The following is a 16,404-nucleotide window of genomic DNA, read 5'->3' as shown; positions in this document are numbered from 1 at the left end:
ATTTCTCCCCTTTAATAATACCAATTGGCATTGTATTTTATATCGTTGGAAAGCCTGATTAGTGATAGGGCTTTTTTTTATTAAAAAAATAAAATAAAATAAAAAATAATATAAAAAAATATCGGCAATCAGCCGAAATATCGGCAATCAGCCGATCTCATATTTGAGGTCAAAATCGGCCGATACAGATTGCTTGCCGATCGATCGGTGCACCCCTACTTAAAATAGGTCACATTTAAGGGTTACATGATGATGGGATGTTATCACAAACAGGGCAGGAACAACTAAAGTTGTATCTGCTGGTCACCATGGAGAGGAGCTTCCAACATCCCATTTTGAATGTTTCTTGGAATAGGGCCAGACATACAGTAGACATAGAACATTTCAATAGTCTAATGTCACATAGAACATTGACCTAACGTTAGATGGGCTTTTGTATAAACACAGCAGGTTACCTGGCTGCTAAATGGTTTATCCTAGTGTCTTCTAGAGAGAGAGTGGCGTCAGCGGAGGACCAAAATGCGAGACTCATTAGCCAATGAACAGCCAGGAATGGGTCTCGCGCTACTTTTGCATGCTAAAATAAAGCTGATAATGTACAATTTGATTCAAGGGGGGGGGGAAACCCTTTCAGAGTACAACACAAACTGTCTATTTTGCTGCAACTCGGCAGTGCTGCTTAATCCAGGAGCTTACTTCCTGGAACTCTTGAGAGTAAAAAACTGGTCCATTGGAGTGAATGGAGATGTCGGGACTCTTCTATCTACACGGCTCTGGTTTATCCTTGTCTGCTTTGACTAATGTGGATCAATATGAAAATAGTGTTTTTGTGTCAAACGTTGTGTGCTAGTGTTTCCGAAAGGTCACGTTTCCCCCTCCGATCTACTTGGGAGCGTTTTCGCAAAGCTCCATTATCGGTGGATGGAAGGCCAAAACTGAGAAATAGATACATTTTCAAATGTATACATCTAGTTTCATTTAGCCTAGTTTAGCCATCTAGTTTCATTTAGCCTAGTTTAGCCATCTAGTTTCATTTAGCCTAGTTTAGCCATCTAGTTTCATTTAGCCTAGTTTAGCCATCTAGTTTCATTTAGCCTAGTTTAGCCATCTAGTTTCATTTAGGCTAGTTTCATTTAGCGTACCACTGTTTGGCCTACCTAGAATCATCTAGCATGGCTTTATCTTGTCTGTAAATCAGGACAGGGAGCAAGTGGCAAATCAAAGGCAGTCTACTTTAGCCTGGTGTGGCATGGTTTGACATTTGACTTGTCAATTAACACGGGAAATGATTGGAGTTTAATTTGCATGGCCCGGCCTGGTCTGGAATGGCCCAGATTGTATTTGTGGTTTGTTTACCTGCAGGTCAGGGCAGGAGCGTTTGTTTACCTGCAGGTCAGGACAGGATCGTTTGGCTGGGGGAGACTGAGAGCCCAAAGGAGTCTCTTCTGCTTCTTTCGACAAATGTTTCAGCATTATACACTTCTTCACTGGGAAACTCCTAGACACGCACACACACACGCACAAGTGCGCACACACACACACACACACACACACACACACACACACACACACACACACACACATGCACACACACACACACACACTAGACATTAGACAGACATTTTCTTTTCAGATCAAACTTAAAGACAGTTTGTAGTGTGAAGAATTTTATCAACACCATTTTTAAATTGTGTTCCTTGTTTGTAAAACGCATCACTTCCTGTGCATCAGATGATTTTCCCAGGAAAGAGCTACAGTACCAAACACTAGAACAGACAAACTACCAAACACTAGAACAGACAAACTACCAAACACTAGAACAGACAAACTACCAAACACTAGAACAGACAGTGGAAAAGCCGTATGAACTGGATATAGGGATATACGGCCATAAGGAGTCCGAACAGATATTAATTTAAATCAAAATGTGGGGATTACTACTTTTAATACATTTCGGTAATGCAAGTGGCTCGTGCACGTGGAGAGCTTTATTCTGACTGCAGTTCCACAGTATGTGGAGTGTGTGTGTGTGTGTGTGTGTGTGTGTGACTGTGTGTGTGCGCGCGTGCGTGTGTGCACGCGCGCGTGTGTGACTGTGTGTGTGTGGTGTGTGACTGTGTGCGAGTGAGTGTGTGTGTGTGTGTGTGTGTGTGCATGTGTGCGTGCGTGCGTGCGTGCGTGTGTGTGTGGGGCGAGAGAGCTTACTTGTCCCTGCATTTCTGCAATGCTTCGTCAGCGATCAGCTTCAGGTTGATCAGCTTATCTCCTCGATAGAAGCCATCTGAGAGAACGACATGAAGGCAGAGATGGAGAAGAGACACAGAGAGGATGAGAGAGGCGGAGAGATGGAGTGGGAGAGAGAGAGAGAAAGGAAAGAAAAGAAACATTAAGAATGGAAGAGGATTGAGAAAGTAAAGGAGGAAGGAGAGGGAGAATGCTTGATACAATGCTTGATATTTTTCCACAGACATAAATCCCTGTTGAAGGCAGAAGGCCAAATTGCATTGGGCTTTTCAATTCAGTACGACATCAACTCACAATCAACTCTTTTGAATGGACTTTCACTGGGAGGGGAGCCACACACTATTGTGCCACTAGGTGGCTGAATGGAAAGTGCAGTGACCCGTGGACACAGCAGCACTGCATACAGTACATTTCCGTTCAGAGTCACCTATAGTTTGTATACAGTATGCCGCCCCATTTTGCATCCCTGAATCAAACATCATTGAATCAGACTAATGCTGAATCAAGCACTAAGAGGGATATCAAATGTCTTGGAAGCAAGATGGCTGCAGAAGTTCTTTCCCTTCTTTACATTTTATTTTGAAGTCGGCATCTCTCTGTGCGTAGACAGACATATTCTTCAGAGCACAGTAACACCCCTAGCCAATCGGATTAGATTTCGGAGCAAACTGCTGCATACATTTGCATATTAATTTAACATTTTGACTATAACTCCTTAACACTTTTTAAGATACGTCTCTGGTTTTGACTCTGAAGGAGACACCTGTGTGTGTCGAAACGTCAGTCTTCCGTGTTTGCACCTATTAAAATTGCCGAACTTTGACCGTGTGCGCTCCAGATCCTTTTGTTTCACTTTTAAGATACGTTAATATTAACACCACCCACGTCTTACATGATAAGATAAGCGTGTTGACATAGAAATATCTGCAAATCAATACCTTAATGAATCATCTCATTAGCGTAACAGGTTATGTTCGGTATAACATGGTGATTATGGCAGGACATTAACTCAATCCCTGCCAGAGTTTCAAAGGGAAAGTCGCCAGCCACCGCCAGCGTTTCTGATCATTTTCACTAATCTTCCAAGACCCACAGAATATGTTCTTCTATGACTACGTAAACAGTGAATGTCCTCTACTCCTCCAGTGAATAGACTCTACACACCTGTCCTCTATGCAGTCAAACTGAATGAGACCCAGCAAACAGTCCTCCTGTAACCCTCATTACATGGCAACTAAACACTCTGACAACATAGTCAGTCACACCGAAAAGGCTCCGCATAGACACTCTATGATCCGCTTACAGGAGCTGTGTGTGTGTGTGTGTGTGTGTGTGTGTGTGTGTGTGTGTGTGTGTGTGTGTGTGTGTTACAGGGGGTCTACAGAGGGTCTCCACACTCAGGGCAGTAATCCAGTAGATTAACGGGCCATGTCCCCAGACGCTGTAATCCAGCTAATAAAGACTTTTATTACTGCTCACACCTTGGCGCCTCGTCTCAGCTATGGGCTCGTCTAGCTGCTTGTTTGAACCGTTCAGGTCAATACAGTCGTCTACATATATTTACATTAAAAGCCTAATTTAAGATTCATCATAAAAAGCTCTGGCTGTCACTGTTGTCTGTATGTTATGTGTTGCTCTCTATATATCTATATGGAGTACTAATTTGAGTGGTAATGATTGGTGTTGATTTTTTTTCACCTTCTATTCCTTCCTCGCTTCCCATCGAACCTTTTTTACGATGTTACACTCTAATTATTTTATGCAGATTCATTAAACTGACTTTTTTTTTACTGTGACATCAACCTGCCATGGGACAACAGATGGAAAGCAAATTCTGCCGACTTTGTTGTGCAGTCCTTATTCTCCTTAATAAATGAATCTGAATCTGAAATGTGGCTAAATCTGGTATATTTACATGTGGTTTTAAATGTTCATTCATCAATATGCACTGTCCAATGTCCATATCAAAAGGGGCTGAGTGATATGGTTGAAATCAATATCACGTTAATCATGACGATTTTTTGTCAAGTGTCAGAGGGCACACTGTCTCATGCCTTCTGGTTCTGCCCTTCACTGACGGGATTCTGGGCCAGAATATTTGACTGGTACTCTAAGGCCTATGGGGTGGCCCTTCAGCCGGAGGCAGAACTCGCCCTCTTCGCCTGCTCAGAGTCCTCTCTGAACTTTCCTACAGCTGTGCAACAATCTCTGACACTGGGGACAACTGTTGCCAAAAAACAAATTCTGAAGGAATGGAAATCTCCCTCTCCACCCTCTTTCCAATTGTGGTTGACGGACATGACCTCTGTTATACGCATGGAGAGACTTAGGTTCCTGAGAACCAATGCACTTAGAAAGTTTGTGACTATCTGGGACCCGTTTTTGGTCTACCTCAACGAGGCTAGGGGTGACAGGTGACTCGCCCGGCTGGCTTCTCATAGACCCCTTGAGTGAAATCCCAAGTACGGTATATCGTTTACAAGAACATAAGCACCTTAGGTGGCTGGCGGCACCACTTTGTAATGTTGATTATATTGTTTTGTTTTGTTTTTCCTTTCTTTCCCCTGTGTCTGAGCCTGTTTGTCTGTTTTGTCTTGTTTAAAAGGACCTAAATTTAAAATATGAAAAAAAAAAAAAAAAAAAATCATGGCGATTATTGGATACAAATATGGATACATATCACAATGGCTCATGTATGCTATGTATCATAAATGCCAAAAGGCCTTCCAGGTATTCCAGGTGTTTTTCCCCCCCTGCGACTCACCTGCTGTGATGAGCAGTGAACACTGTGAGTCCAGGATCCGCTCACACAGAGACTCCGCAGAGAAACCTGCAAACTGGAAACAACAACAGATCAAATCAGAGAAATATAGTCACATGTGATGACATGTTGGGGAGAAAGATACATATAGCTCAGGAGGTAGAGCGGTCGCCTGGGCATCGGAAGGTCCCCGGTTTGAGGCTGACTCCTCCCGGTAGTGTGTCGAAGTGTAATTGAGCAAGACACTGAACCCCTAAACTGGTCCCGATGCGCAGTTGGCGCCCTGCATGGCTGCAGACGCCGTGAGTGTGAATGTGAGGTATTCATGTAAAAGCGCTTTGGGTAGTCAATAGACTACCGTAATTTCCGCACTATAAGCCGCACCGGAGTATAAGCCGCAGCAGCAAAATTGCCTGTTTGTTACATATATAAGCCGCACCGGACTATAAGCCGCAGGTGTTTTAATGTTTTTTTTTTTTTTTTTTTTGTGTTTTAATGTTTAATTACGGTACCATATGTAAGGGTTCATGCACAGAGGGGATTGTCGGGAAAGAGATGGCTGTTTGAGGAAGCTCCCATTTATTAACATTTCAACAAAACAACATAACACAACACCACCTGTTTTTTTTTTTACAGTGCACACAGTGTCCGCGGTGTGGTGAAAAGAGGGCAAGAGAGGAAATTAAAACAGAAGTGGATTTATAGTTAGAAAGAGTGCTAAAAAAGAGAGATTTTTTTTTTCTTTTTTTTCTCGAAAAAATCCATAGATAAGCCGCACCGTTATATAAGCCGCAGGGCCAAAAAACGGGGAAAAAGCCGCGTCTTATAGTCCGAAATTTACGGTATATCAAATGTGCTCTATAAATACAATACATTTACCATATCAAGAGCAGTTCTCCGATAAGGATATAGAATATACGCCAGATGATGATAATCTTTATTTTATGAAATAATTCTAACTCACCACTATGGAGTGCACAGCTCCGATGCGGACACAGGCCAACATGGCTACCACCAGCTCCACCACCATGGGCATGTAGATGGACAGACGGTCGCCTTTCTTCACTCCTGGAGACACAGGTTACTGAGGTTAGGGGAAGAGACAAAGATATTTCCATTGTTTTGACACTGTCATACAGTACACTAAATATAATAATAATAATAATAATAATAATAATAATAATAATAATAATAATAATAATAATGTATGGAAAATGCCCAGTTTATGTGTGTGTGGGGTTTTTTCTTCAGTTCCCCCCCCCATTTTCTCCCTAATTGTAATTGGCCAATTACCCCCTGCTGCCCCAGTCGCTGCACCGCCTCTGCTGATCTTGGAGAGAGCCATAGACTAGCACCATGCTTCCTTCGACACTTGCGCAGTTGCCAACCGCTTCTATTCCCCTGACAGCGGGGCGCTCCACTGACTATGGACCCCCCTGAGCTGTGTCCTGAATAAAGTTTTGAATTGAATTGAATTGAATTGAATTGAATTGAATTGAATTGAATTGAATTGACAGGACGTAGCACGTGGGAGGATCATGCTATTCCCACCAGTTCCCTTCTGCCCCAAACAGGCGCCCCCGCCTGACCAGAAGAGGCGCTGCCCAGTCTATGTGTTTGAATGAATGAAGTAAATGAACATGGGAATGAGTACTACTTCCTGTGGGCATGTTATATGGGCGTGGCCAGCAGTGAGCTGGGTTGTATCTATGGAGGTGAGGTTAACAGCAGCAGCAGAAGGAAGTCATAGTCCATTCATAAACGTGTTTATGTTTAAACACTTTTTTCTTCTTCTTCTTTTTAAATTGCAGACTGCCTACTTTCACCGCCTTCTTCTTCAGCACCTGTGGAGACTTTATGCAGCCTCTGGAGAGACGACAGTAGGGCTGGGCAATATGGATCAAAATATAATAAAGATAATCCTAAAGAAACTGGTCATTTTCAAATATTGCATAATTTGTTTCAGATCCCATTTTGTGGGATTTTAACTAGTAGCTGCTTTATCATTCATTTAGACAAGAGAATTGTGCATCACTTATAAACTGAGTGACCTATTTTTTGTATCACCAAAAAGCGAATAAAAAGACTCGATCCTATTGAAAGATGATAAGCGATAATAATACTGAATTATCGCCCACCCTAGATGACAGCTCATCGAGATGATTGGCAAGTTTTTGGTTGGGAAATTGACCATCTGGGCGGGACAGGACTAAACAAAACACTTTGCTGCAACAAGGTGAAAAAGCTGCATATTGTAGCCATGAAATGACGGTTGGTTACCTGCAACAGCAGCTGGGAGAACCACAAACCACAATCTAATTCATGTACAAATATGTGTGTAGGCTTTGAGACGTACCTTGGGACTTGAGCACATTGGCGAACTGACAGACCCTCTGCAGCAGCTCTCTGTAGGTCACTGTCATCTCATCTCCGGGCTCGTTACCTTCCCTGAAATCAACATTCAACAACAGACAAGAGCCCTTATTAACAAAACCATATTCTCTTTTGATAAGCCTCATCTCCACTCCTGGCTTCTTACCAGCTGTCAGATCAACAATAGCAACATGTCTGCAAGGGACTTGCAAAACCAGGCTAGTTTTCTTCCACCTGAAACCATGTCCACGCACGCCCGCACGCACAAAGTCTCACTTCAAAAGCTTTTTTTCACTTTTACCACACAACACAACCACAGGCAATCACAAAAGAGCAGCTTCATGTTATACCGGCCAACAGACGACAAAACAAATCCTATTCCACTTTGTGTCTGCTCCGCCCTTTAGTGGAACTTTAGCCCAGTTGTGAAAGTCAAATTATCTCAACTTTCCCCTTTTCACAACTGAAAATAAGCCTGGACATTTAAAGACACACACACTAACAGTTGTTAGTGTGCAGGATCAATTTCAACATGACTGTTATCCTAACTGCTTTTTTCTCTCTCTCTGTACCATACACATTTACGGGGCCCTCTGTGTTTAGATTTATTTGTACATATTTTAACTTTATATATTTTTTGATGTTCACTTGATCGAGGTGTCCCACCTGACCAGGTCATGTGACTGAGTCAGGTGGGTATTTAAGATGGCGTTTCTCTGTTGTCAAACTGTCTGAAGAAGGGCAGGGTGCTGCCCGAAACGTTACCCACTGGTGTTGCAATAGAAAACCTTAATTGGAGCCCGTGCAGTGTGCGAACTTTCTACAATTTTCTCTACACACACACACACACACACACACACACACACACACACACACACACACACACACACACACACACACACACACACACACACACACACACACACACACACACACACACACACAAATTATATGGGTAAGCCTAGTGGACGAATAACAATGCCTCAAGAAGAGACAGTAAGGTAAATGAGTTGTGACAGCGATGCCTCTATGATTAAATACAGCTACAATCTTAAGTGAGCGTCGTCTAGCCGGTGTCTCAGCATCACAGTCTACAAAGTGAAAAGCACGAGTGACAAGCGGGCCTTCCTTCTCTGTGGGTTCACTTTTCACATCAGGACACATTGATGCCCCGAGGCGTTTGACACGAGAGAGAGCTAAAGAGACAAGGAAGGCTGGGGGGGAGGCACTGGCTCAGACAGAGCCACAGTGGAGGAAGGCTGGGGCGGAGGCACTGGCTCAGACAGAGCCACAGTGGAGTGAAGGCTGGGGGGGAGGCACTGGCTCAGACAGAGCCACAGTGGAGTGCTGAGAGAAGAAGAGGAAAGTGGGGGAGTGAAAGACTAGAAGAAAGGAAGATGATGGGACACGGATGTGTGTGAGAGAGTGCGCTCCGGGACACACAGGAGCACAATTGCATGGGGGGAGTGCGTTTATGAAAGAAAGTGAAACAGGGAGGAAAATGGAAAGAGATGGACCAGCTATCTAGAGCTATCTAGTGTACTAATTATTATCTTTTATTCACTTAATTCCGACGCGTCAACGTTATGCAAGCCGACGCATTTACCTAGTCGATTATGTCGTAGACTAATCGACGCATCGGGGACAGCCCTAATAAGCAGATGGACAGTGTTTACCTTCTCTATAGGTTTTCTGCGCTGAGAAATCCCTGTTCGTCTCTGCTTGCAGAAACTCCGCCCCCCGGCAGCTGGTACGGGTCGTGCTCGTTAAGGCTCTCGATGCGATTCTCCGTGGATGCGTGTATACAGGACAAATACAAATAAACTATCTGGTGTTGGAACAGATGAACCTCGAGCAGAACATCTGCTAGTGTTCACCTCTGAGACGGAAGTACCTGGAATCAACTGCAGAGCTTTGGCTACAGGAAAAAAGTGAAGAGAGGTCAACACTTTCCATCTGCATATATTGCCGACATTGTAATGATACAAAGCGGGTTGCAAATCGGCAAAAGCCTTTCTTGAAGACGCACAGGACATTTATTTCAATGGGATTGTTGAAATAGAAAGAGGGAGAGAGATGGAAACTGAGCTGATGGAAAGAAGGAGGAAAGATGAGCGAACAGAGAGACAAAGGAGCGAGCATGACTGTAGCTCCATTCACACCATCTGAAGCCTCTGTTGGGATTCAACCCTATTGTTCCACTGAGGCACCCCCCCCCCCCCACATAGCATCGAGCCACAGCTAATGGACCAACCAGAGACAGAGGGGGGAGGGTGACTACCTCAGTGGCCCCTCAAAACACACACACACTAACCAGTAGAAGGCCACTTTGTCGCCTAGTTTCCGGTCATGGACGTTGCGGTCCAGGAGGTTGTAGCAGATGTTGGTGGAGGCTCCCTCCATGCACTTGATGAAGATTTCTCCTTTGGTCACGTCAAAGTTGTAGTCGAGGAACTGGCCCGTGTGCTTGGTCTTCCAGAAGAAGTCTTTGGCGATGTCACCCCAGAACTCTGGAAGAGAGGAAGGGACCCGATAAACGTCTTTTTCTTGTTGTGAAATAACGAATAGATTCGCAGACACCAGGCTTCTTCTAGTAACTGATCAATCAAAAAAAAAGGTCTGAAAGTGGTCAACGAAAATGATCTTTTGCTGCATTTTTACATTTGCAAAGCAGGGCTCGTAAACGGACTAGGTTCGGATCTACTATGACCCTGTGATCCCACTATCTGCGAGTAATACACCAAACAAGTCACTGAAGTCCACTCTTTTCCTATAGATCAAACAAGTCAGTGAAGTCCACTTGTTTCCTATAGTAGATCTGAAGTCCACTCGTTTCCTATAGATCTGAGTGAGCAGAGAAACGGAACTGATGTGTGGAAGCTCAACAAGCCTGCCTCCCAAGAAAAAAGACAGGGCAGATTTTTGGGCCATCAGCGGTTGTCAACAGTCAATCAGACTTCTGTGCTTCCTCGCTTCCCCTACTGACATTTCATTTTGATCTGCCTGGCAACAAGCATAGAATGGACGAGAAGTTGATTACAGCTATTCACAGCTTCTCAGTTCTCTACAGCTTTTATTTGAAAAACGTCAATAATTGTCTCAAAAACAATGCTTGGAGAAATTGGTTGCATCCAAGTTCACCGCTTGCAAGCTTGACTCAGTAACTGAAAGATAAGTCTGAACACAACAAAAACACAACATCCAAACAGGCCTATAACTTGTATACTGCTGAACCCCAAGGCTAAATATACATGCAGCATGTGTGAAATAGCCTTGCTTCCTGCGGTGCTACAGTATAGCCGTCTGTGTACGTTGTTGCCATTGCAATGTAGTGGGGGGGGGGGACCTCATGAGATGCATCAGCATCAAACAACAGAGTCTTTATCAACAGAGGCACAGAACAATTACAACAGTGTCAGAGATGCCCTTTATATATCCAACATACAATGCTCTCAACATGCTTTTTTCCTCTCCCGCAGTTCTTTCCGGCCTCCCTCATGTCCCCCCCTCTCTCAAGTTGAAGGGATGAAATGATATATGCACATCACACAGGTGCAAGGCTAGCCTAGCAGCAAAAGCTGTATAAACGAAGAGAAGGTAGAGCCTGCACACTTAGTCCATGCCACATAGTCTCATGAAAAAGGAGAACGTTCCGATCCTACATTGGATCTTCGTCAAGGTCAGAAGTCAGCTAGATTTAGCTAGACATTAGGGCTATACAAATAAACTTGACTTGACCCGAGGAAATGCCAGTTGCTAACTACCTTCTGTTTAAGCCACAACCAAAATAAACACATACGTACATACATTGTTTTTGCAATTTTTTCATGCATTTGTAGTCTAACTAATATGACCATTCTCTTTTGGTGGATACCTTTTCTCCCTGTTCCTGCTATGTTTGCATTTCTTTGTGTACATATTTACATTGCCTAATTTGTTTCAATTTTCATTTTAGAGAATTGGTCTTTGTTTTTTAATGTCATTTAGACTAACATTACTTCATCACAATATTACTCTATTGAAAGACGATAAAGCCATTGGCTAAGAAGCCACTGCCTACTGAGATCTACTGGACTATAGCCCCATAACGTGACGCTGCTACTGTACTCCGAGATATTCTCGTACAGCAGTCAGCGTCACACAGCGTTCGAATCCACAATAGGTGGAAAACGCTGTTAAAAAAGCTCTCCTACCCGTATCCGACCTCCGATTGCAGATCCGAAGATACGATAGTCCGCCTAGTGAAGCCAGTAATTTAGCCGGCACTGTTAAAATGATACTGCTTGCGTGAAACAACCGTTTAGAAGCAGTCTTTGCACAGCCTGCGCTGAATTTACAGCAGGGTGTGTTTGATCTCAATATCATGGTGCACCGCTTGCATGCGGCGAGCAAACAACCCATGCAGTCACACGGAGACGGCGGATGTCAGTGATCAACGCAAATCCAGCGCAGCTGGGAAGCAAAACATGTCATGAAATACTCAAACTCCCAAGCTTCCTGTCGGCACTGGGAAGCTTCTCCTGTCCTCAATACGCAACAGGCTGTGCAAAGACTGTTTCACGCAAGCAGTATCATTTTAACAGCGCCGGCTAAATTACTGGCTTCACTAGGCGGACTATCATATCTTCGGATCTGCAATCGGAGGTCGGATACGGGTAGGAGAGCTTTCTTAACAGCGTTTTCCACCAATTGAGGATTTGAACGCTGTGTGACGCTGACTGCTGTACGAGAATATCTCGGAGTACAGTAGCAGCGTCACGTTATGGGGCTAACTGGACTACTGACACTGTTGCCTGCAGGCAGCTTCCTCATGCCAGAGAAACTTATTTGATTGCATAACTCATTCATTACACATCTACTACTATCTGCTCTTTTTCAAACAAATGATCGGGCTATTTTGTAAATAACTGTTACATCTGCAGAGCATATGTATGATAAACAGCCAGAAACACACAGCCTAGAACGTTTAGTTAAGGCATGTCGCGCCCAAAGGCCTGACTGGGTGGCATTGCTATTTCATAACACTTGCTTCCTGGAAACCATTTCACAAGCAGCAACACAATTCCAATGCGGATATTCCGGCTGGTACACGGATGTGGATTTTGTGCAGCTAACGCTATAAAGTAGTTTGTGTTTAGATGCGACAGGTGTATAACAGTGATGGCTTAACGTTACTCTTGCAGGTCTTGTCCAGATTCACTCGAGTTTTTTAAGTCATTTGAATTGACTGATTTGACAGACTTACCATCGGGGTTCTCTATGGATTTCACATAGAGCTCTTTGTATTTCTCAAAGTTTGGGATATGAGCCTCCTTCTTCATGTCTCCCGCTCCATGGAAAACGTCTTCCTTCGGTACCTTGTCGGGAATCATTTTTGAAACGTTTGCTTGAGTTATTACTGACTTAGTATTTGTAGTACCACAACGTAAGAGGCGTGAGTGATACGTGAAGTAAGAAGACTATTGGACGTGCGTCGTTAGATAGCAATCTAATCGACTAGATGCTCAGATGCAGATGGTGAGACTGCACAAACCTTCAGCTGCAGCAGCAACAACACAGTGAATGCAGCTATTTGGCTAGCTACGTGCTAGCTGGCAAGCTAGCAGCAAAGTTAATTCAGACTTCCTTGTTTGGAAGACGCGTTCTTCAGCTCTTCTTTAAAACGGTGCACACAAAAACAATCGTGTTTGGACGCTTCAAATGCAGATGCGTTTAGAAAGGGACGTTAAGTTGGGTTTTGTTGCTCCTCCGAGTGGATCTCTTTTAGAAAAGTCTTGCACAGGACAGGACAGGACACGCAGTGAGTGGATATTTTAGCACAGCTAGCAGGCTAAGCTAGCTGGGTCATTCAATAGAGTGGGAAAACCAACGAGCGAGATGCACTTGCGCGCAGAGACGAGGGCCTTCTCTCCAGTACCAGAGACTTTGCGTCTTTTCCATTCAGAATGAAGACTTGGTTTCAGTCAATAACCCCACTCGGGCATGCAGAGCTGTTTTATCCCAAGCAGGCAGGCAGCTGTGACGGTCGGCTGCGTTCTCAGTCCTTTCTTTTGACAAGGAGAGCGAGCGTGTAGTGCTGAACTCTGTTTGGCCCTGACCAGCAGCCAATCAGATCTCATGCTACCTTCATGTGCTCCTAGTAAACTCCTATTTCCCAGTGGGAAGCCTCTGGTAAATTCCCACTACCAGAGACGATGGATTATATTCCGTCATCTATATGCCACTAAAGTGGTCAAATACGACCCGTAGGTTAATTCGAGTGTTTATGGAAGTCGACAGTCAAATACTTTTGAATCATTTGAAAGTAACTGTGTGGACCCGTCAGGTTAACAATACATACATAAGTGAACTCGACAGAAAGATGTAAATTCAACCCTGCAGAAAGTAGAACGCAAACCTTGCTCTCAGGTACATGCGTTCATTCATAGGAAAATCAGAATTTTGAGCCTCAGCCATTTGCCTCAGTTTAAAGTAGATTTACGACTGAGTCCAACGTGTTCAAGATAATCTGTGGCATGCTTCTTTCAGTGTTGTCCACCACTGCCTCCGATGGACAATAGCTTGTATCACACTTAGATATTAATAAAGATAGATAGATAGATAGATAGATAGATAGATAGATAGATAGATAGATAGATAGATAGATAGATAGATAGATAGATAGATAGATAGATAGATAGATAGATAGATAGATTGATAGATTGATAGATAGATATCTGATCGATCGATCTACTGGGTTTATTCACTGTCAATACGTGCAAACCCAACACAAGTGTCCTCCTCTGAAGATTTAATGATGTGATTATGGCTGGCAACGTGTGTTTTTCTTTTATGTTCTGTTTGTTTGGCTGTTTGTCTTCTGTTGAACTGAAAATTCTAATAAAATGCAAGTGAAAAAATATGGCATGTTTACATAGGCCTAAGTTGGAAGTAGTTTTCTTACTTTCCCCAGTGAATGTGTACATTGACATTACATGAAAAGCATTATATTTATGTCTGCATCTGTCAGTGGGCCATCACGATAAGAGTAGGCATACTGTGTTCATGAGGACGGAGGAATATGTTATACTATAAGTAAAATGATTATGACTGAGGAATAAGTGGATCAGCACCGCAATTATACAAACGGCTCTTCTGTCATCTTCACTCTTACGTCACGAGTCACGTGGTCAGATCACGTGACACTCCAAACTACCCGCATAGCATGGCAATGCATGATGGGAAAGTAGAATTATACATTATCGAGCCAAATAAAACTGACTTTGATTTTAAATCTTGTAGTATACGGTACGCCTTCATGATATTGGTAGGTTGATGTAAATATTGTGTGTCCAGCCCAGTTCATTGAGTCCAGTTAATTTGCGGGCACCGTCTTACAGATGTGCCTGTGTGTGAGTGACGCCTCTGTGTCTGACGTGTACAACTCATACTTACCTGGCAGGGGAGACACCATGATCAAGAAGGTGGTTCACCTTTGGCGAGGCTCAGCCATTGCACTTTCGGCTGTGCTGACCCGAATGAATTCCCCAAATGTGGGAATCTCAACTGCATAATTTGTGGTAGTGGGGGACTGCGTTCGCGCTCTCCCCCTATATTCATGTGAAAAGAAAGTAACACTGATGGTGAATTGGGGACCAGAGTTTTCATTATGCATGAACTGTGTGTTTAACTTAGTTTTCTAATAACCTCATGATGGTTTCCTTGATAGGCAAATTGATTGATGACAATTTGACAGAATTTTCTTGATAGACTTTCTGAGCTCTGTATCTGCACATCACCAAAGAAGAGAATATCTGCAGTCAAATTCAGAGAAAGATTTAGTGGCATTCATCAAGTAGGCCTACTAGAGTTGCCAAAGGATCAAATACAGCAAAGGATAAGCAAATTACACGAACACGATTAGAACAATTGGAGTTGGATCAGGTAAAACTAACTACATTGTAGACTGTAGATTGTAAAACATGTTCCTTCATTTTCGATCTTAACAGCAGGTGGCGGTGTTTTAGCGCTGACGTCAGACCCCTTCCATCTCTGCTGCTAGCAGAACAGAGAGAAAAGAACTGTTTGTAGAGTGGATGGTGACACCACGGAGAGAGTCCAGCTATATTCTCATTCACGCCGGTGCAACTAAACTGGTGCTTTTTTACGTCTTTATTTCATTATTGCGTTAAACACGGGTTATGTGATCTCTCTGCAGAATGTAGAGGCAAAAAAACAACATCCACCAAGTCTGTTCAGTCCCCATTACCCATCGTGCACTGCGCGTGATACTTTAATAGCCTATTTGAGAACAAATCATGATATCATGATAATATAGAGTCCTAAAATGGTATAAACAGTAATGCGTGTTTAACGAAATAATAAAATAAGACACAACAAAGCACCAGGTAGTTGCACCGTCCATGAGAATAGTAGCTGAGTGAATCCCTCCGTCCGTCCCTTACGTTAGTGTTTATTACAAGTTCAAAGTAAATAAGATTTATTTACAGAAAATTTTTGGATAGCCTGGCCCGCCGTGGTAGGGCTACTTACCCTGTCGAACGCAAAATGATTATTAAACGCGATCAGAATCTTCCTATTGCGTAACAGCCGCTCACATGTAGCTCTTACCCCGCTCGCCGGACGCTTCTGGCTCATACTGAGCGCATTAGCGCCCGGCGAATGCAACCCATTTCACATATTAAATTTTGCCATTTTCACGTCTGGGTCTAAAATCCCGGCTCCTACCTGAGTCTTCACGTGAAGTGAAGACGCTATCCGATGTCAAACATCCTCTTCTTTTAATGACACCTAGTTGTTGCATCCAAAATGTTGCATAAAATCCACTTTTCTGTCGCTCAAAAACCGAAAAGCATTTATTTGGAGCACCTCGAGCAACCCGGAAGTCATTGTTCCGGGTTGCTTCAGATCAGAGAAGAAGAAGGGGCGGTGCTCCAGATACATGGTTTTCGGTTTTTGAGCGACAGAAAAGTGGATTTTATGCAACATTTTGGATGCAACAACTAGGTGTCATTAAAAGAAGAGGA

General features: G+C 43.4%; 1 protein-coding gene across 3 annotated transcripts in view; it reads right to left on the bottom strand.

The window, feature by feature from the left end:
- The window catches only part of LOC310781383 (acetyl-coenzyme A synthetase, cytoplasmic-like), a gene marked incomplete at its 5' end in the record, with an annotated part of 29,211 nt that extends 16,461 nt beyond the window's left edge, over positions 1 to 12,750 (bottom strand). For all 3 annotated transcript variants that reach the window (XM_083642001.1, XM_083642002.1, XM_083642003.1), the window contains 7 exons: positions 1,387 to 1,498; positions 2,206 to 2,281; positions 5,009 to 5,081; positions 5,970 to 6,073; positions 7,362 to 7,453; positions 9,693 to 9,888; positions 12,624 to 12,750. In XM_083642001.1, coding sequence (XP_083498127.1) covers positions 1,387 to 1,498; positions 2,206 to 2,281; positions 5,009 to 5,081; positions 5,970 to 6,073; positions 7,362 to 7,453; positions 9,693 to 9,888; positions 12,624 to 12,750 — 780 coding nt within the window. The remainder of the gene's footprint in view (positions 1 to 1,386; positions 1,499 to 2,205; positions 2,282 to 5,008; positions 5,082 to 5,969; positions 6,074 to 7,361; positions 7,454 to 9,692; positions 9,889 to 12,623) is intronic.
- Positions 12,751 to 16,404: the final 3,654 nt, after the last annotated feature.

This window comes from Poromitra crassiceps, assembly GCF_964638095.1.
Source record: "Poromitra crassiceps genome assembly, chromosome: 8".
Classification (NCBI taxonomy): domain Eukaryota; kingdom Metazoa; phylum Chordata; class Actinopteri; order Beryciformes; family Melamphaidae; genus Poromitra; species Poromitra crassiceps.
The sequence above is the reverse complement of the archived record's forward strand: the minus strand, read 5'-3'. Positions and strand labels throughout refer to the sequence as shown.